This window comes from Protopterus annectens, chromosome 14.part0 (genome assembly GCF_019279795.1).
Source record: "Protopterus annectens isolate FY-2018-M chromosome 14.part0, PAN1.0, whole genome shotgun sequence".
Lineage (NCBI taxonomy): Eukaryota > Metazoa > Chordata > Ceratodontiformes > Protopteridae > Protopterus > Protopterus annectens.
In genome coordinates, this window is record NC_056748.1 from 1,013,162,136 (window position 1) to 1,013,179,941 (window position 17,806).

At 40.8% G+C, this 17,806-nt stretch overlaps 1 protein-coding gene across 3 annotated transcripts in view; it reads left to right on the top strand.

Moving 5' to 3' along the window:
* The window catches only part of INPP5A (inositol polyphosphate-5-phosphatase A), a 3,411,481-nt gene that overhangs the window by 3,213,220 nt on the left and 180,455 nt on the right, over nucleotides 1-17,806 (top strand). For all 3 annotated transcript variants that reach the window (XM_044056820.1, XM_044056818.1, XM_044056819.1), the window contains exon 13: nucleotides 7,911-8,022. In XM_044056820.1, the coding sequence (XP_043912755.1) occupies nucleotides 7,911-8,022 (112 nt within the window). The remainder of the gene's footprint in view (nucleotides 1-7,910; nucleotides 8,023-17,806) is intronic.

Sequence of the window (17,806 nt, forward strand, 5' to 3'; positions counted from 1 at the left end):
TTGCAAAAAAAAGGAGAGATTTCTTTTTTTTCCCTAAGGGAACAAGGGATGCTTATGAGAGGGAGAGTAAGAGGTGTGCCAAAATATTGTGAGAAAGAAGCAACATGAAGTAGTGACAGGTTAGACATTTAGGCAAACTAGGCAGGCAGTAAATAAGCTTCAAGACAGATTATTACCTGAAGAGGATAAACTGGTGGAACCTCAGACGGATAGAAGGTCAAGCACAGAGCTTGATACAGAAAAGTAAAACTGACAGAAGGATAACGAATTGTGTGTTGGTCTAATCTTTAAGTGGAAGACAAGACTGTATGATCTTTAAAGACATTGGAGACATATAAGGAGAAATAGCTCTGGAGAGATTAAAAGACTGGAGGAAAGAACTTAAAGTAGTAGTATGGCAAGACAGGGAATGGGCAGAAGCAGCCATGATGTTTGGATGAATAGCAAAGATAATTCCTATTTGGAATCAAGAAACATGACTATTACACAGTTGGTACTATATCCTCAGTAGACTGGAAATAGAAGAGCATTGTTTGGAGATAGTGGACAAGGGCACATAAGCCTAATCCATCAGTGTCAAAGAAGCCAAAACGTATGTCTGCATAGAAATGAGCTATGACAGAACAGGAAGGTATCTACAGAAGAATTGAGTAGTAGGAAAAAAAGTTGTGACTCTTTGGAGTAGAGATCAGAGGAAGTAATTTTAGTCTAATCAGGTTAGCTTAAAAGCTACAGCTCAGAACTGGGAAAATGCTTAGATGTTAAGGACCAGTTGGCATAATGGCTAAGGTCTTCACTTCCCATACACAAAGCAGAAGATTTGATTCTAACCTCCGGTCAATGGCTGTATAGAGTTTGCATGTTCTCCTTGTTTATCTGTGGGGTTCATCCTTCTTCTCAAGCTCATGCTGGGTGTTTCCACCTCAAATTCACCCGAGAATGTAGTTGTGGGCAGCAGTACAGACTCACATGGGTAGGACAACAGGACTAAAGAAGATGCCATTAAAGACTTCTGTCTGGTAAGTGCTTTGATGGTTGCTAATACATGGTTCATCAAGAGAGAGAATCAAAAGCCACATACAGGAACAGCCAACTTGCTACATACAACTCAGGCAGACTTCTTCCTACTAAGGAAAGGGCATTGAGGTAGAGTCAGTGATTGCAAAATCATCTCCAGTGAAGCATTCAGCCCACAGCATTAACCACTGGTCGCTATAATCATCTACCAGCAATGGGCAGAGAAGGATCTAAAGTCAACAGAGATAGACTGGAGATGTGGATGTTGACTGGAGAGAGAGAGAGATACCAAGAGTTCATTGAATCACTCAGGCTACTAACACTCCAGGAAGAAGAACAAATAGGTGGAGCTGAAGAAGAAGAAGAATGTCAGTGCCTCAAAACAGCATGTGAAAGGACTATAGAACATGTACGAAAGCAAAGTATATAAGGAGAGCTGTTGGTGGAATGCAGAACTCCAGGAAGTCATCAAAAGAAAGATGGAATAAAGGAAAAAGTGGGATATAGAAAAGACAGACCAGGCTAAGAAGTAATACTGGTTGGTTAATAAAGAGGCTAGGAGAAAATTTGCAACAGCAAAGAGCAAGGCATCAGAGGTACACTACCAGCTTCTAGAAAGTGACAAAGTAGATAATGCAAAGAAACGCAATCAGTTTGCAAGGCAAACACAGAAAGATAAAGATACTCAGACACCCTTCACAAGGGATGCCAGCAACAACCTTGCTCACTGGTCCACTGGACATCAAAGGCAGATGGAAGGAGTAGAAGTTGTAAGAACAGCACTAAGGGGAATGAAGTTAGGGAGAGCAGCAGATCTAGTGATGTCACAGAAGATATGATCAAGATGTTGGGTGAGAGAGGGGAGAAATGGCTCCTGAGGGTACTCATAGCAGTATGGAGAGAAAGGCATATCCTAGATGACTGGAGAATAAGTATACTAGTGCCAGTATACAAGAACAAAGGACACATCCATAACTGTGCAGTAGAAAGGTATCAGACTCCTGTCAGACTGCATGAAAGTTCTGGAGAGAGTGATTGATCAGTGAATACACAGCTCTCTCTTGGCTTTTCCCGGTTAGGGGTTGCCACAGAGGAACTCCGGTCTGCTAATGATTGGCAGTTGATTTTTACGTGCCGAGTTGCCAGCCCTGATGCACAACCTTCAACGAAGGTACGTCCATTCACGCATGTCTCCACACAGAAGACGCTCTAGCTGAGAATTGAACAGGACAACATCTTACTGTGAGGTGACAATGCTACCGCAGCACCACCACCGTGATTTGATCAGTGAATACACAGAGTAGTAGAAAATAAGATGGGAGATGAGCACTTTGGATTCAGATCAGGATGCAGCACAACCAACCTGATGATTGCAGTGAGACAAATAATTGAGAAGAAGCTACAGACGAGGCAAGAGTACAACTGGGAACTGTTAGACTTGGAGAAAGCATATGAGAAGGACCCAAGAAAATTGATTTGGGCAGTCCTGCAGTGGTTTGAAGTCCCAGAAGTCCCAGTGACTCACAAAGGGGTTCCCAGTAGGGGTGGGTGTGCATCAGGGTTCAGCTGTCAGCCCACTGTTCCACATACTGCTGATGGACTACATTAGCAAATGAATCAAGTGTGTGTGGGGGGGGCCATATCAACAAATGTGCTGTATGCAGATGGTGTAGTACCACAGGAAGACTCTGAACAAGAACTACAGCAAAGGATAGGGGAGTAGAACACAAACACTGAGGCAAGTGAGATGGAACTCAGTATAGGTAAGGCAGTGGTAATGGCAGCAGGTTGGAGAAATCAGAAGATGCTGAGAAATGAGATAGAAAGGAAAATAGTGGAATAGGTTATCAGCTTCAAATATCTAGGGGTCATGGCTGAGGAGAAGGGAAGTCTGAATGAAGAGGTCAAAGCTAGAATCAGAGGGGCTGCAGCCAACCAGCAGAGTGTGTTGGGGTAGTGTATGGCAAAGAAATGCCAAAACTAACAAAGGGATTTATAAAGTTAGATGATTAAGACAGTATCACAGTTGGCATATTGGAGTTCATTGTGATTGTTGGTGACACCTCTGGTGACATCTAGTGTGGTAGAGGCAGTATCACAGTTGGCATACTGGAGTTCATTGTGATTGTTGGTGACACCCCTGGTGGCATCTAGCATGGTAGCTTTTACTCATTGATGAGGTCTTAAACTGCATTTACTCTTACTGAGTCAATTGTCTAACTATATGTGGGAATTACACAAGTGTGTCTTTTTCAAGGGGTTTAGAGAAAGAGAAGAGAAACTAGCTACGGGCTGATAGTGGAAGAACGACAGTGAGGTGTCCTCCTTCTGAAATAGCACTATTAAAGCTTGGCTCTATAAGTTACCTGATGCAGTTTTTTGAAATTCTAGAGTTGAGGAGTAAGGTTATTGGTGTGCTGGTTTGTGGGCACTTACCTTCAGCAGGCTGGACGTATATTGTCAATAAAAGGTGAATGGTAGGGTTTGATTGAGTTCATTATTGGATACACCAAGTAATTTAATGGAGAAGGCAGTGTGTGTGTGTGTGTGTGTGTGTGTGTGTGTGTGTGTGTGTGTGTGTGTGCGTGTGTTATGTGGGGGGTGCTATTTATTAAAGATGATACTGTGAGCATATAAGTATTTGCAAAAAGTGAGTACAGAACTGATCTGCTGTTGCTTTGTCAAGACATTTGGGGAAGGGAGAGAGGAATCTTACTTTTTGTTAAAGAGTTTAGTTATATTATCCAGGAAATTACTGAATGATATTGAAGTAATATTGCTTGTTTAGATGAAAAAGAGACATTGTTATTACTGGTGGTTCTGTAGCTTTGTCATGTAGCCTGTTTTTCTTGTGCATGTGTATAGTTCCAAAAACATGTTCCTGACTGTAATTGCTTTCCTTCCGTCTGGGGTTATCCAATGTGAGAAGAATGCTAGATGCATGAAGGATCAGTGATATCCCATATTATGGAGAAAGTGTTATTAAAGAGGTTAAATATTTGGTTGAATGTAAATGTAAAAATTATGGATATGAGACCTATGGGTAATCAGTCCGTGACATAAAGAGACTCCAAATAAACTTCAGATTCAAAGGTTCTGTTGGCAACAGTTGGAGAGGTTTAATTTGTTAAAGAATATGGAGAAGATATGACATAGGTAGCCATAGCATTGCTTAAAACACCTGACATGTTTCCAACAGCTCTTGCATTGTTTGTATGGATCTGCGAGTTTGTCCTTGTAAGCATGAGGAGTCATACCAGGCCATATAGACTAGTGCTAGGCTATGCAAAAGGATTTTATTGGTATTCAGTCTGTACTAAAATCTTCATAATTAGTAACTCTGAATTGCAGTGACCCATGATCCTGGGTAGGATGTCATCTAAGACGGGGGGGTATTTTAGCAAGTAGATACAGGCAGTGATTTGGATGTGTGTTGATATTATTGAAGATAAAGGATGTCATAGCTTTCATTTTATCTGAGAATAGAAGTTGTTGATGGTTCATAGCTGTATTATACAGATTCTTTGACCTGAACTGGTCGTTCACCAGATCTTGAAAAGTTACAATAATGTCAACATATCCAGCAGTGAGAATAGTAGGCCTGTGAATAAGAGATGCCGCTTTTCCAGCTCTGTCATGCAGACATTACACGGAGTGCAGTCTGTGATGAGAGGATGATAATGTTGTACTGATTAATCATGCTTTTTATATACAAAGAGTATAGAGTCTAACCACATACTAAAGGAATCACAGTACTGCAAAAATTGTGTACGTTCTTCAACAGTTCAGCTGTGTCATGCCATTTCTTGCCCATTAGGTTCATAGGTTGGTACTGAGCTATCTGCCCGAAGGTATATATTAGCCCAGCCATATTATGCGGTATTCACTGCCCCTTTAGTAGTTCCCTAGTACCCTTGGCCCCTATCTAGTAGTGCTGTTGGTGTGATACCCGGTGTGAACTTTCTGTTACCCATCCACTCATCAAGGTTCCTCCTGAAGAGTGATAGTGAGAGGCTCTGTCTTATGTAGATCAGGACCCTGTTCCATAGTAAGGGAAGTCTCTGTGAAGGGAATCTATCCCTCCAGCATGTTCTATTCATTGTTGTGTTGAGGTTTATATCCCTAGAGCGTGTAGCTCGAGTAGATTTGGTTTTGCTAAGATATGGAGCATGTTCAACAATTCTGGGTTGGACATGGCTCTGTACGTTAGACAGAGATCGCCTCTGAGAAAGCAGTATGCAACAGAGAACAGCCTTAGCTTTTTCAATCGTGCTGCAAAGGGCAACTGTTTGAGGCCAGTAATTCTCTTGGTTAGGTACCTCTGTGGTCTCTCCAGCTGCTGGAGATGTCTAGCCAAGTACATTCCAATTGGTGCATTGTACTCAATAATGGGTCTGATGAGGGAAAAGTAGAGGGGCACCATTACATCCTTGGATCTTGATGCGAACCCTTTCATGATCAGATGGGTCACATAGAAGGATTTTCTAACCACTTTGGCAACATGGTTATCAAAGGAAAACTGGCTATCTACTTAGGTCCCTAGATCCCTTATTTCTTCTCCAGATTTCAGGGGATTACCTCCTATGTTGTAGTTTGCGGGTACTCTGTTTTTTCCAAAGGGGATTACTACGCATTTTTTTGCATTTAGCTTGAGACCATGGCTTTGACACCATGCATCAGTCTCATTTAGGCCCTTCTGGAGTATCTCCATGTTGGCCGGAGACTCTATTATAGCACCCAGTTTGCAGTCGTCCGCAAACTTAGTCAGCCACAGCCCTTCTGTGCTTGGCCTGTACTTCTGAGAAGTATATGCCAAACAGGAGGGGCCCCAGGACAGAGCCCTGAGGCACACCACTCGTTACCGGTCTGGATTCGGACATAGATCTCACTACTCTTACTTTATGGGATCTGTCTGAGAGCCAGTTTGCGATCCATCTTGTGACGTAAGGGTTTATGCCCAGGCTGGTGAGCTTATCAATAATACCCAAATGGGGAATGGTGTCAAATGCTTTAGCAAGGTCAAGGTAAGCCGTATGTACCTCCTTTCCCTTATCTATAGCCTGAGTAACTGTCTCAAAGAAATCCACCAGGTTCAGGAGGCATGATCTGCCCTTGACGAAGCCGAACTGTGTGGGGTCCAGCGACTGGAGGTTCCCAATCTCTCTATTTATGAGTTCCATATTGATTCGCTCCATAGCCTTACAGATCATACTGGTCTGGCTTATTGGTCAGTAGTTCCCAGGATCAGTTGTGGCCCCACCCTTGTGTAGCGGGACCACCATTGCCGTGCGCCATTCCCTGGGCACATATCCTGTGGAGAGGCTGAGACTGAACAGGGTATTAAGATGCGGGGTTAATTCCTTTTGGAGCTCGTATATGACACAACCTGGGACACCATCTGGTCCCATGGAGGCAGTGTTTTTAGCTTTGGATAGAGCCTTGTTAACCAATGTATCAGTAATAATTGGACTTGCACAATCACCTGGAATGGTAATAGACCCTGTAGGTGGTGAGGGGGGGGGGGTTGCACTGAACCTGTCAGCCAAGATGTTGGCAATGTCAGAAGGGTCAGTGTATTTTGTTCCAATTTGTAATAACTCAGAACAGACCTGAGCATTGCCATTTAGGTTTTTGACGTAGCCATAGAAGGCCTTATGGTTATCCTTGGCATCCTTGGCAACTTTCTTTTCAAAATTAGCTTTATTTGACTTGATGAGGGCCCTCAATTTCTTACTAATGCCGATCAGGGATGATTTTTCTACTTGAGATTTGGCCTTTTTTTTTATAAGTCACCTCCTTTTATTGTAAAGTTTGCTTATGGCTGGGGTCCATCAGACTGGTTTCTTCTTGCTTGAGGAAGGAGTCTTGGTTTTATTTGGGATAGCATGGTCCATGCAATCCTGAAGATGCATATAGAGTGCCTTGGTGTAGGATTCCGCATCCTGGATATTATTATCCTTCTGCAAGGGAGTAGTGAAGCTTTCCTCTTAGGATGCAAGTAGTTTGAAGTCTGCTTTGGAAAGGTTTTTGACTATGTTTTTTTTGACTGGGGGAGATGGAGGAGTGAGGATTTCCAAGGTTATCAGTTTGTGGTCGGATCTGACCAAGGAGGGAGTGATAACGGGTGTGGTACAGTGGGCGCCCATATTTGTGATGATTAAATCCAATATGTTGTCCCCTCTAGTGGGGGAACATACTAGTTGTTCAAGGGCATTTGAATTTATAAATTCTATGAATCGCTGAGCATAGGAGTTGGAACATTGGTAGTTCGCCCAGTCTATACCAGGGTAGTTGAAATCACCCAAGATTATGGTGTTGGGTAGGACCTTTATATTTTCCAATGTCTCAAGGAATGCAGAGTGAGCATCTTGGGACATGGTAGGTGATCTATAACCGGCTACAACTTGAAATGTGGTTTTGCCTGCTGATAGTTGCGCATGGATGATCTCTGGGGCATCATGCTGCACTACTAACCTGGAGATATGGGTATCCTTGATGAATATGGATACACCTCCGCCCTTTGTACTGTGATCCGGTAACTGAGGCCGGAAGGTATGATATGAATTGTAACCTGGCAGTGCTGGGGTGCTCTCTTGAGCCTTGAACGTATGCTTTCCTTGGCATCTCTGACATACCTTTCATTTTGGAGTCCCCATATACATAGGGTTAATCACAATTGCATAGGAAGTGCACTTCCCCAGTTATAGTTACTTCTTTAAGCCTCAGCTTACTGAAAAGTATTTTCTTTGTTGACTTGGTGACATGCAAATGCATTGGTGACTTCTCCTGAATGTGTTTTTATCTCTGAATGAGAGCTGTACAGTTTTGCAGATATGTTTCAGAACTTCAGAAGTATATTAATGGTGATAAATTACTTTCTTGGCTCCTTTCAGTTACCCATACAGTGAAGACAGTAATCAAGGAAAACAGTACATGAATACCAGGTGTCCAGCATGGTGTGACCGTATATTATTATCACACTCCGCAAAAGAAATCATTTTAAAGGTAAGCTGCTTGATCAAAGAGGTTGACTTTCATTAGTCATTTGTTTTACAAGAACTGATAATCTCAGAAGCAAAAGATGTCCATTTGATGAAACGCAAGTTAACTGTACAGATACCAAAAAACTCATTTTGATTTTTAGATTTTTCAAATTTATTATGTTACCTGTGAAGGGTTTAAAATGGTAAAGTGAAGAGAAAAGCACATTCTACTTCTTGGCCAAAGTATACATTTTTTAAAAAAAAATGTATTTGAGACTTTTTTTAATCTCTAGAATTGCCAGGCCTGGTCAATAAATATAATTTCACAGTTTTACATTTACATTTAATGGCTTGTCTTGGAAACCCATTATCGCATCTAGTCTACTAAAAGTATCAGTGTTCTTATATCTGTCATCATCATCATACTATTCCAGGAATTAAAATAGCTGAACTTTATTCTGATGCCCGGGAAGCTATGAAAAGTGGAGAAACTTTTTTTGTGTGTTTCTTTGCTTATTACATGTTGTTGTGATCAGGTAAATCAAACTGAATCGCCTATACACAAAATGTATCAGGTGTGGACCAATGTGTAAGTCTGAAAATCATATATCTTTTGTTAGTATTAGATAAGCTATTAATTTTCTATGACCAGAAATCTTCATAACAGAGAATGTCAGAAAGTGTCACACTTAGAGTTACCATGTTTGATTGTATGTAAAAGAGGACGAAAAAATATGTGCTGGTACCAGCTCATATTATTTTGTCCTGTTAGGGTTGAAGAGCAAAAAAATTTAGTCTTGTCTTTAATGCATTTCCATAGCTCCGTGTTTGGGGATTTTTGATTGGCCCATATGCCGGTATACGAGCCAATCAAAACCTCGCACAGCAGACCCTCTTCTGTTCAGTGTGGAACATCAAGCAGTTCCGCATTGAACAGAGCTCCGCTTTTTCATTGGCTGGTAAACCGGTATACGAGCCAATCAAAAATGTGCACAGTGGACCCTCTTCTGTTCAATGCGGAACATCAAACTGTTCCGCATTGAACAGAGCTCCGCTTTTTGATTGGCTCATATACCGGTATATGAGCCAATCAAAAACACGCACAGTGGACCCTCTTCTGTTCAATGTGGAACATCAAGCAGTTCCGCATTGAACAGAGCTCCGTTTTTTGATTGGCTCGTATACCAGTATATGAGCCAATCAAAAAAAAAAAAAAAAAAAAACAAAGCAGAGGAAAGACTTCAAAATAGGGATGACTGGTTTTTGAAAATTCTGTGATTTTTCCACCCAGACAGGAGCCCAAAAAAGACGACGTGTCCAGGGAAAGCCACACGTATGGTAACCTTAGTCACACTGGCTGTTAAATAGCAACATTAGTTTAGACTCCTGGTGTATCAGTTGTTTGGAAAATGCAAGAGAATAATGCAACACATATAAGTAGGTTTACTATCAAATGTCGTATGACAGTTATGCAAAACTTGGAAGGTCGAAAGTCTTAGTTCCAAGTTTCTATGATGTCAATCCATAAATATTTGAATCCACAACAGTGAATGCTAGTGTGCATTCACTGTTGTGAGTTTGACATTCTGATTGGAGATCGCACTAAGTGAGGATCGGGAAATTTATCCCTTTCCTCACTGTAGTGCGATCTCGGAATTTGTATATATATTTGGCAGAGGGTGTGGGGACGTAGTCCCCCACATGGGGGTCCAGGGGGCTTGCTCCCCTGCAAAACATTAGTAGGAAATCACCAGAAGTCCAGGTAAGTTGGGTAATTCGATAATGTCAACTTTCAAATTATTGACATTACCACTGTTGTTTTATGCAGTCAATGTTTGTATTTTTTGATGGTTTTTTCCCATGTAAGTCATTACTTGCACATGTAATTTTGATAGTAAACCTATAAATATATATATAAAGGATCACCTAACACAATATCCCCATCTCTTTTCCATTTTTTTTCTCCGCTCACAGAATTACTGAAGGCTGTCTGATTTTAGAAACTAATATGACTATTGTACATTATAAGCTCCTTGTTTGCTTTAATGTACATATACATTTTTTTCTATGTAACTAATTTGAACTGCTCTGTTATTGTTTGTTTATCAAATTTCTTGTATTACATCTAGACAGAGCCACTAATCGGTCAGTATACTGATCCAGTTGGTGGTTGGTACAATGGTTAAGATGCTTACCTCACAAAAAAGAGTTACAGCGTTTCATTCTCGTTAAAGAAATTGGCTAGGCTTAACATGGTCCACAAGGGCAGCTAGTCTAGTACTTACCTATGAATCTGTCAGTGAACAATAAATACGTGCATACATAAATACACAAGAGTACTGGATTTCAAAACACTCAGGATGCTATTGCAGAGGACCTCTGTCTTCCCACAACTTTACCTAAATGCTAAATCTCAGTTCTACCCCTGAAGGGGCAGAGTACTCCATAGACTTCCCAACAGTACTGAAGCACTGCAAACCTGAAAAGTACATGTTAACTTGATAACAGTTTAAGGCAGTTTGAGATTCTTTAAAAGAATCCCATTACCCATCTAATTCAAATGCAACTAAGCCCACCATTTAGCCATTCCAATGCCTCCAATATGACTGAGCCCTCACCACCAGCTGTCAGTCAGCCAAGATGCCCCATGCATGACAGAAACAGGGAAAACTATATCATGCATGCAGTATATGCCATGGCAGTACAGGAGTGTTGTGTTGTGAGGATGCATTGCATAAGTGTAATTTAAGTTTTGTAAACAAGAAAATAAAAAGATATGGTTTGGGTCATGCCCAAGGTGACTCAGTAATGTACACTACCTTGCATGTATGCAGTCTTCCTAGGCTCAACATAGCTGCAGTACAAATCCACCTGTATTTCAGAGCTGGTATTGGAATTATTAAAGCTGTCATTCATGTAACGCTTGCTTGCAGTACCAACTCCCATGTACAGGAGGAACTTGCATGGGCAGTTCTGAATGGTGGTGAGCAAAGTACTCTGAAAACATCACATTAAAGCAAGAAGAAAACTACATATTACTGTTCCCTTTAAAATTAAATGTCTGCATTTTAAAGTGGAATGGGTTTGTATACCTGCACTTACTTATCCATTCTGAAGTCTTGAGTGAGGCAAAGGACCAAGGGAGAAATTAATACTCATTGAATAATGACTCTACACATCTGGGTTTCTAGAAAAGTATAAATGCCTTTATATTTGATTGTTGTTGATGAGGAGTGTATTCATTTGCAAGTATGTTTTAAATTATGCCATGTATGGTGAAATATGTAATGTTGATCCATTTATATTGTTCGTAGGTTCATAAGTGTTTACTAGGCTAATGACCACAAGGGCCTTTTTAAGCATAGCACACACATCCAAGATCTCTGACAAGTTCTGGTACCCTAGAAAAGTGTAAGCAGCAGCTTGAGAGATAAAACATTTACAAGCAGGGGCCAGGGAGATGAACCATTTACTGGTTGCCTGTGTTCATTAGAGACATAGGTGCCAAGCCTGGGATGAATTTCCTGTTCCCCATCCAATTGTCCAAGTTGCAGTTGAATTGGGTTAGGGAGGAACTCTGCTTCACATGGATGAGAGCCTGTTCCAGAGATGGGGTAATCTCTGGGATACATACATATCTCTCCAGCAGGTTTTATTTATATCACAGGCAAGGTTTAAGTCTGGTGCTGTTTTTTTTTTTTTTGTGGATATGCAAGATGTCCGTCAGAGTGGGATTTGACAATGCCCTGTATGCCAGGCATAGATCTCCCCTCAATAGCCTTTAGGAGACAGAATACAGGGATGTGACCTTGAGGCAGTCTGCGTAGGACATCTTACTTATGCCCCGTATTCTTTCAATGAGGAATCTCTGTGGACTTTCCATTTGTTGGCTATGCCTGGTTAGGTACATACCAAAGTGAGCGTTGTACTCAATGATAGGTCGAATGAATGCCGAATACACTGGAACAATGACTTCCTTGGACCCACAGGCCATGCCTTTGTTTATAAGTTGTCCAACATAGAATGATTTCCTACTACTGTAGACATGTGATGGTCAAAGGCTAGATTACTGCCTATGAGTGTCCCTACTTCCCTGACTACTGGGTCAACTCTAAAGGGTGTGTTGTCAGTATGATAGTTATCCTTCTTGAAGGATACTATTATGCATTTCTTGTCATTTAGTTTTAGTCTATGGCTCTGACTCCAGTTGTTTGTCTGTGTCAGCCCTTCCTGGAGAACATATGTGTCAGTGTGGGATTCAATGACAACTCCTAATTTACAATCATCTGCAAATTTAGTCAACCAGAGACCATTCACATTCGCCTTGAGTTTAGAGAAGTAAATTTCAATTTCAAAAAAGAGCAGTCCAATAACCAATCCGTGAGGAACTTCACTTGTGACTGGCCTCTTTGTAGAGGTGGACTTCCCAGTTCTAACTTCCTGAGTCCTATCTGTGAGCCAGTTGGCTATCCACCGAGTGACATATGGGTTTGTACCTTACCTCTTGAGTTTGTCAACAATGCCCAAGTGGGGTATTTTGTCAAATGCCTTGGCCAGGTCAAGGTTGGCAGTGTGAACCATTTTACCCTCATCCATTACTTTGGTGACCTTCTCAAAGAAGTCCACCAGGTTGATTAGGCATGACCTGCCCTTGATGAAACCAAACTGGGTTGAGCCCAGTATCTTGAGGTTTACTGTATCATTATTGATCATTTCCATGATAATTCTTTCCATGGCTTTGCATGTAAGATTAGTGAGACTTGTGGTTCTATAGTTTCTGGGATTTGTAGATAGTCTATATATTTGCAGTGGGATGACTGTTGCTGGTCTCCATTCTTGGGGCATGAAGCCTGCTTAGAGGATACAGTTAAATAGCAATTAAAGCAGGCCTGATAGGTCATGTTTCATGCTGTTTAGAAGGCATCCTGGGATATTATCTGGGTCTATTGATACAGTGTTCCTGGCCTTAGAGAGAGCATTAAGAACTTATTCCCTACTGATAGTAGTGGAGGTTATATTTGATGAGAGAAGGTTGAAGGGGAGAGAAGGTGGCAAAGTTGTAGATTAATATGTCAGTCAGTGCGTTTGCTATATCTTCTGGCTCAGTATAGCTGGCTCTATTTACAATATGCTCTGCACACAACTGTGTATTGCCTTTGAGGTTGCAGACATAACTAAAGAATGCTTTGTGGTTGTCCTTGGCCTGGGAGGCCAAATTTACCTCAAATCTGGTTTGGTAGACTTTATTTGTCCTCCGAGTAAAGAAAAAAATTGCAATATGCAAAATAGAAGAAGGCAGTAAAGTAATACAAAATATAAGAAAGTAAAACAAACTAACCTTTCCCTCATGGCAAGTTGTGGCAGAGTCTTTGTGAGGTTTTCTAGTAAAACTTTGAAATGTTTTATTTTACCCCATAGGTAAAAAGTTTAGTTCCTAGCTCCACCCTCAGTTCACAGATACAGTAATTAACCTTAATTGAACTGTTCTAACTTCTGTGTGACTCCTTAATTGGCATGTTCTAATTTCTGTGTGACTCGTGAGAGAGGCAGCTGTGGTCTCTTTCCTAGTTTTAATGAACAATTAAAAGCAGATTACAAATAAAATACAGTGTAAAGAAAACAAATCACAATATACAAAATAGAAGAAGGCAATGAAGTAATACAAATTGCAGGAAAGCAAAAGTAAAGTAACCTTTCCCTCACAGCAAGTTGTGGCAGAGTCTACATGGGCTTTTCCAGTAAAGTTTCGAAATGTTTTATTTTACCCCTTAAATAGAATGTTAAGTTCCTAGCTCCACCCACAGTTCACAGATAATTAACCTTAATTGACCTGTTCTAATTTCTGTGTGACTCACAAGAGACACAGCTGTGGTCTCCTTCCTAGTTTTAATATGCAATTAAAAGCAGAATACGTGTGAAACACAGTGTAAAGAAAACAGATCACAATATACAAAAAATAAGAAGGCAATAAAGCAGTAAAGTAATACAAAGTATAAGAAAGCAAAAGCAAGCTAACCTTTTCCTCATGGCAAATTGTGGCAGAGTCTAGGTGAGCTTTTCCAGCAAGCTGCGGAAGTCTATATATATATTCAAATTATTTTTTATATTAAGGATGAGTTAGATGATCAGTAGGGTGTATTTTATGATGTATGCTCTGCAAATTTTGATAATCAGCATACTTTTTCTTCTGTGACAGTAGCAGCCTCAAAGTGGAATTACACCTTTTTCATGGGGACTGACAAGGGATTTGCCCACTGCAACTGCATAAAACAGTGTGATTTTAAATATACAAATGAACATGTGATAGTGTGCATTGCATGCATGTTTTTGTGTGGCAGTTTTTATGCTTATGTTGAACATGTGAGCATTCAGGTATGGAAAGCTGGCCTTATAAGTGGTTATCTTAGTGAAATCAAGTTTGGAAAATTAATTTTCAGAATGATGTACATTTTGCAAGCTGAAGACCACTTCCGGAAGACATTAGTGCATATCTTTTTTAAGTAAACTTGTCATTGTAACCATAGTGTAGATGTTCATCAGCAAACATCAGCTAAAGCTGGACCTTGTGGCATTATCACTTTCTACAGAACTGTGCAGCTTTCATGCATTAGTTCCTAAGGATGGAGCTGTTTGCCAACAACCGCTACTTCAGTAAATTCAGTGACTTTTTAATGCATCTCCTGTGTTAGTTCATAATCAGAATGTACTGATCTAATCACAGATGAAGCATACCATTGTACCCAGGTTACTGCAAAAGATTTTTAAATGCTTTAACTAGTACAGCATGCTGAAATGTAGCTCAGCCGAGAGCAGCAGAAAGGAGGCCAGACAGAAACAGCCGGATAGAAGTGGATGGAGGCAACTCTGACCATTACCTGACAAGATTTCAAGTACAGAATGGATGAGGTTTGAACTAGATAATTTCAGTTTCCTGATATTCCTGTAATCTATTACTGCTTTTCATAAGAACTCACTGCTGGTAAGTTTCTATTTCTATGGAAACAGTGCTTTTCTGTGTGTGAGCTTTACAACAGAGTTCAGCAGAGACATCCACAAAAGTAGAACTTCCAAGAAAGCCAAAGGCCCAAGCAGCCATAAAATAATCCTTTTCAGAACTAAAGTTCTGTGTGTAGCTGTAAACTAACCTGGGAACAAAATCCCTAATGGATTGCAAGTTCCAGAATAAAATTGTCTGCAAGTACCTGAGACAAGATCATTTCAAGATGTAATGTTATGTTGCTGTGTATCTAGAAAGAGATTCCCTGGCAGTTGCTACAGATCTCTTCAAAGGAGGGATAAAATAATTTATTGGGTAAACTTTATTCAGTTGATTTGTCCATTCAAAACATCATTCTATATGTAGTCCTCGCTAGGTCTGGCAATGATGTTAAATGTTTGATGTTTTGCTTTATTAAATAGTAGAGAAACTGTTTTCATTGAAACTCTCACTTTCTAATACTACTGCTTCTAGCCTCACTTTCTCCTGCTCTCCTCCACTTATCTGTCTCTACTGTCTTCTAACAATCTCCCTTTCACTTGACACGAAAGACTGAATCTTCTCCTGTTTTCTAACCTAGTCTCTAACCACTGCATTCTGCTACACCTTCCCTTCTGCCCCCTAAATTTCTACTCTACTCTCATTCTCTCCTCCTCTCCTCACCTGCAGTTTTAACTAATTTCTGTATTGTCTCTCTTTCTCCTACAGTACTTTCAGCCCCGGGTCCTCCCACCCTGCATTTACGTAAAAGGGGATTTCTTCCAATTAATTCTTGAGGGCAGCTGAATCCCAGTTGCTAGTCTGGCACACTGAAAACAACCTCTAAGGAGCTCCCTCTACAAGATTGAGCTAATGTATGTGTTTAAAGCAAGGAAATTAGTTACTGAAAACTAGCTGTGCTATTTTTAATTATGACCTGCTTGTGTGCACTCCAGTAGCCTACCGTAGACCGGTTTACCCCCTCCCCCTTCTAATTTCTCCCCATCCCAGAACTTACTACACCCATTCAATGGATTTGATCATTCCCCTGCTAATTATTACTGTTCTCCACTAGGTGGCAGGCTCTGCCTATACAACCCCTAGCCTCTTAGCTCTCTCTCTACTGGTTTCTAGTATCACTCTAAGAGCTAGCAGAACTTTAACATCACTAAATTATAATCATTTTCCTACTGGTTTCTAGTATCTCTCTAAGAGCTAGCTGACATTTTAACTTCATTAATCTATAAACATTCTTTTCTCTACAATACCCTCTTGAAAAGTCAACCAACTCTATCTTGCCTGGCACCTGCAGTTTAAATCGTTCTACTATAGCTATCAAACTACACTTAACTGATACTTTTTCTGCTGCACTCACCTCTTTAGCTCTTCCCGCTCCATTCGCCCTGTGGGTTCACTCTGCTCCCCTACCCTGCCCCCATTTCCCACACACCCCACTGCTCTTAGCTTTATTCTCCCATTTTCACACCCCCACAGCCCTATTAGCAAATACCTTTCCTCTCCTCATTACCTCTCCCACATAAATCCCTCCCTCATACACTCCTACACTCTCTTCCCACCCTTTAACTTATACCCTCCCCTATACTACTTCAATTCCCAATAGAACTTGAAAGCCCTACTTCCCCCTCCCTAAACTCCCTTAATACCTCTATTAATTAGCTACACACGATACTCAGTTATAACCTTCGATACCATTTAAATTCAATATTTCTCACTCATCATAATCCTTACCTCCCTACCTCTCTCTTCTCTAACATGTTCTCTTTAAGTCACCACTACTCCCAAGCCCCCTACCTCCTTCTTCTCTTCTTAATTCCCTTACACCAAGCTACCTCTTATTCCTCCCATACCTGCCTAATACTTCCAACAAAAACTACCTCCATACACACTCTCCCCTACCCTCATTTTGCCTTTCATTTCCACTCTATCTCACCTTCCCTCATTCAAACAAATCCTCTGCTCCTATTCCATACTAAAATCTTGTCCTCTAAAGCCAAGATAGTGTCTCCTACTCTAATTTATAACCTTCCCAAACCTACACCTTGCAAACCTAAATGCCAAAAGGATGTCTCCCTCTACCTACTAATGCTAGCAGGTGACATCTATCCTAATCAAGGTCACATTACATGTAACAACTCCAATAATCCCACAACTCTCTCCACCCTACATAATACTCTAAGGATCTTTACAATTAATGCTCAAAGTCGTAGTAATAAATCTCACCTATTTCACTCCTGGCTAAGCCATAACTAGCCTGACATCCTAGCTCTATCTGAAACCTGGCTCAAACCTTCCATCTCTGATTCAGAAATCCTGCCTCAAGGTTTTCATATTCTCAGAAATTACAGAATTAATAAAAAAGGTGGCAGCTCTTCCCTAGTCTATTCAAATCTTCCCACCTTAATTCCTCTCTAAATTCCAATCCCACAATTCCAGAACACTGAACTAACTGCTGGACTACTAAAATTAAACAAGCACAAAAATGTTTGCTTCATTGCCTTCTATATCTCCCCTGGAAATAATATATCAGTTGTTGTTGTGTCTTTTGGCTTTTCCCGGTTAGGGGTCGCCACAACGGAACTCCGGTCTGCTAATGATTGGCAGATATATTTTTACGTGCTGAGTTGCCAGACCTAACTCACAACCTTCAATGAAGGTACGCCCATTCACGCATGTCTCCATGCAGAAGACGCTCTAGCTGAGAATCGAACCGGACAGCATCTTATTGTGAGGCGACAACGCTACCGCAGCACCACCACAGTACTTGAAGAAATTCTCCTATGGGCTTCCACAAAAATCAAATATGAAACTT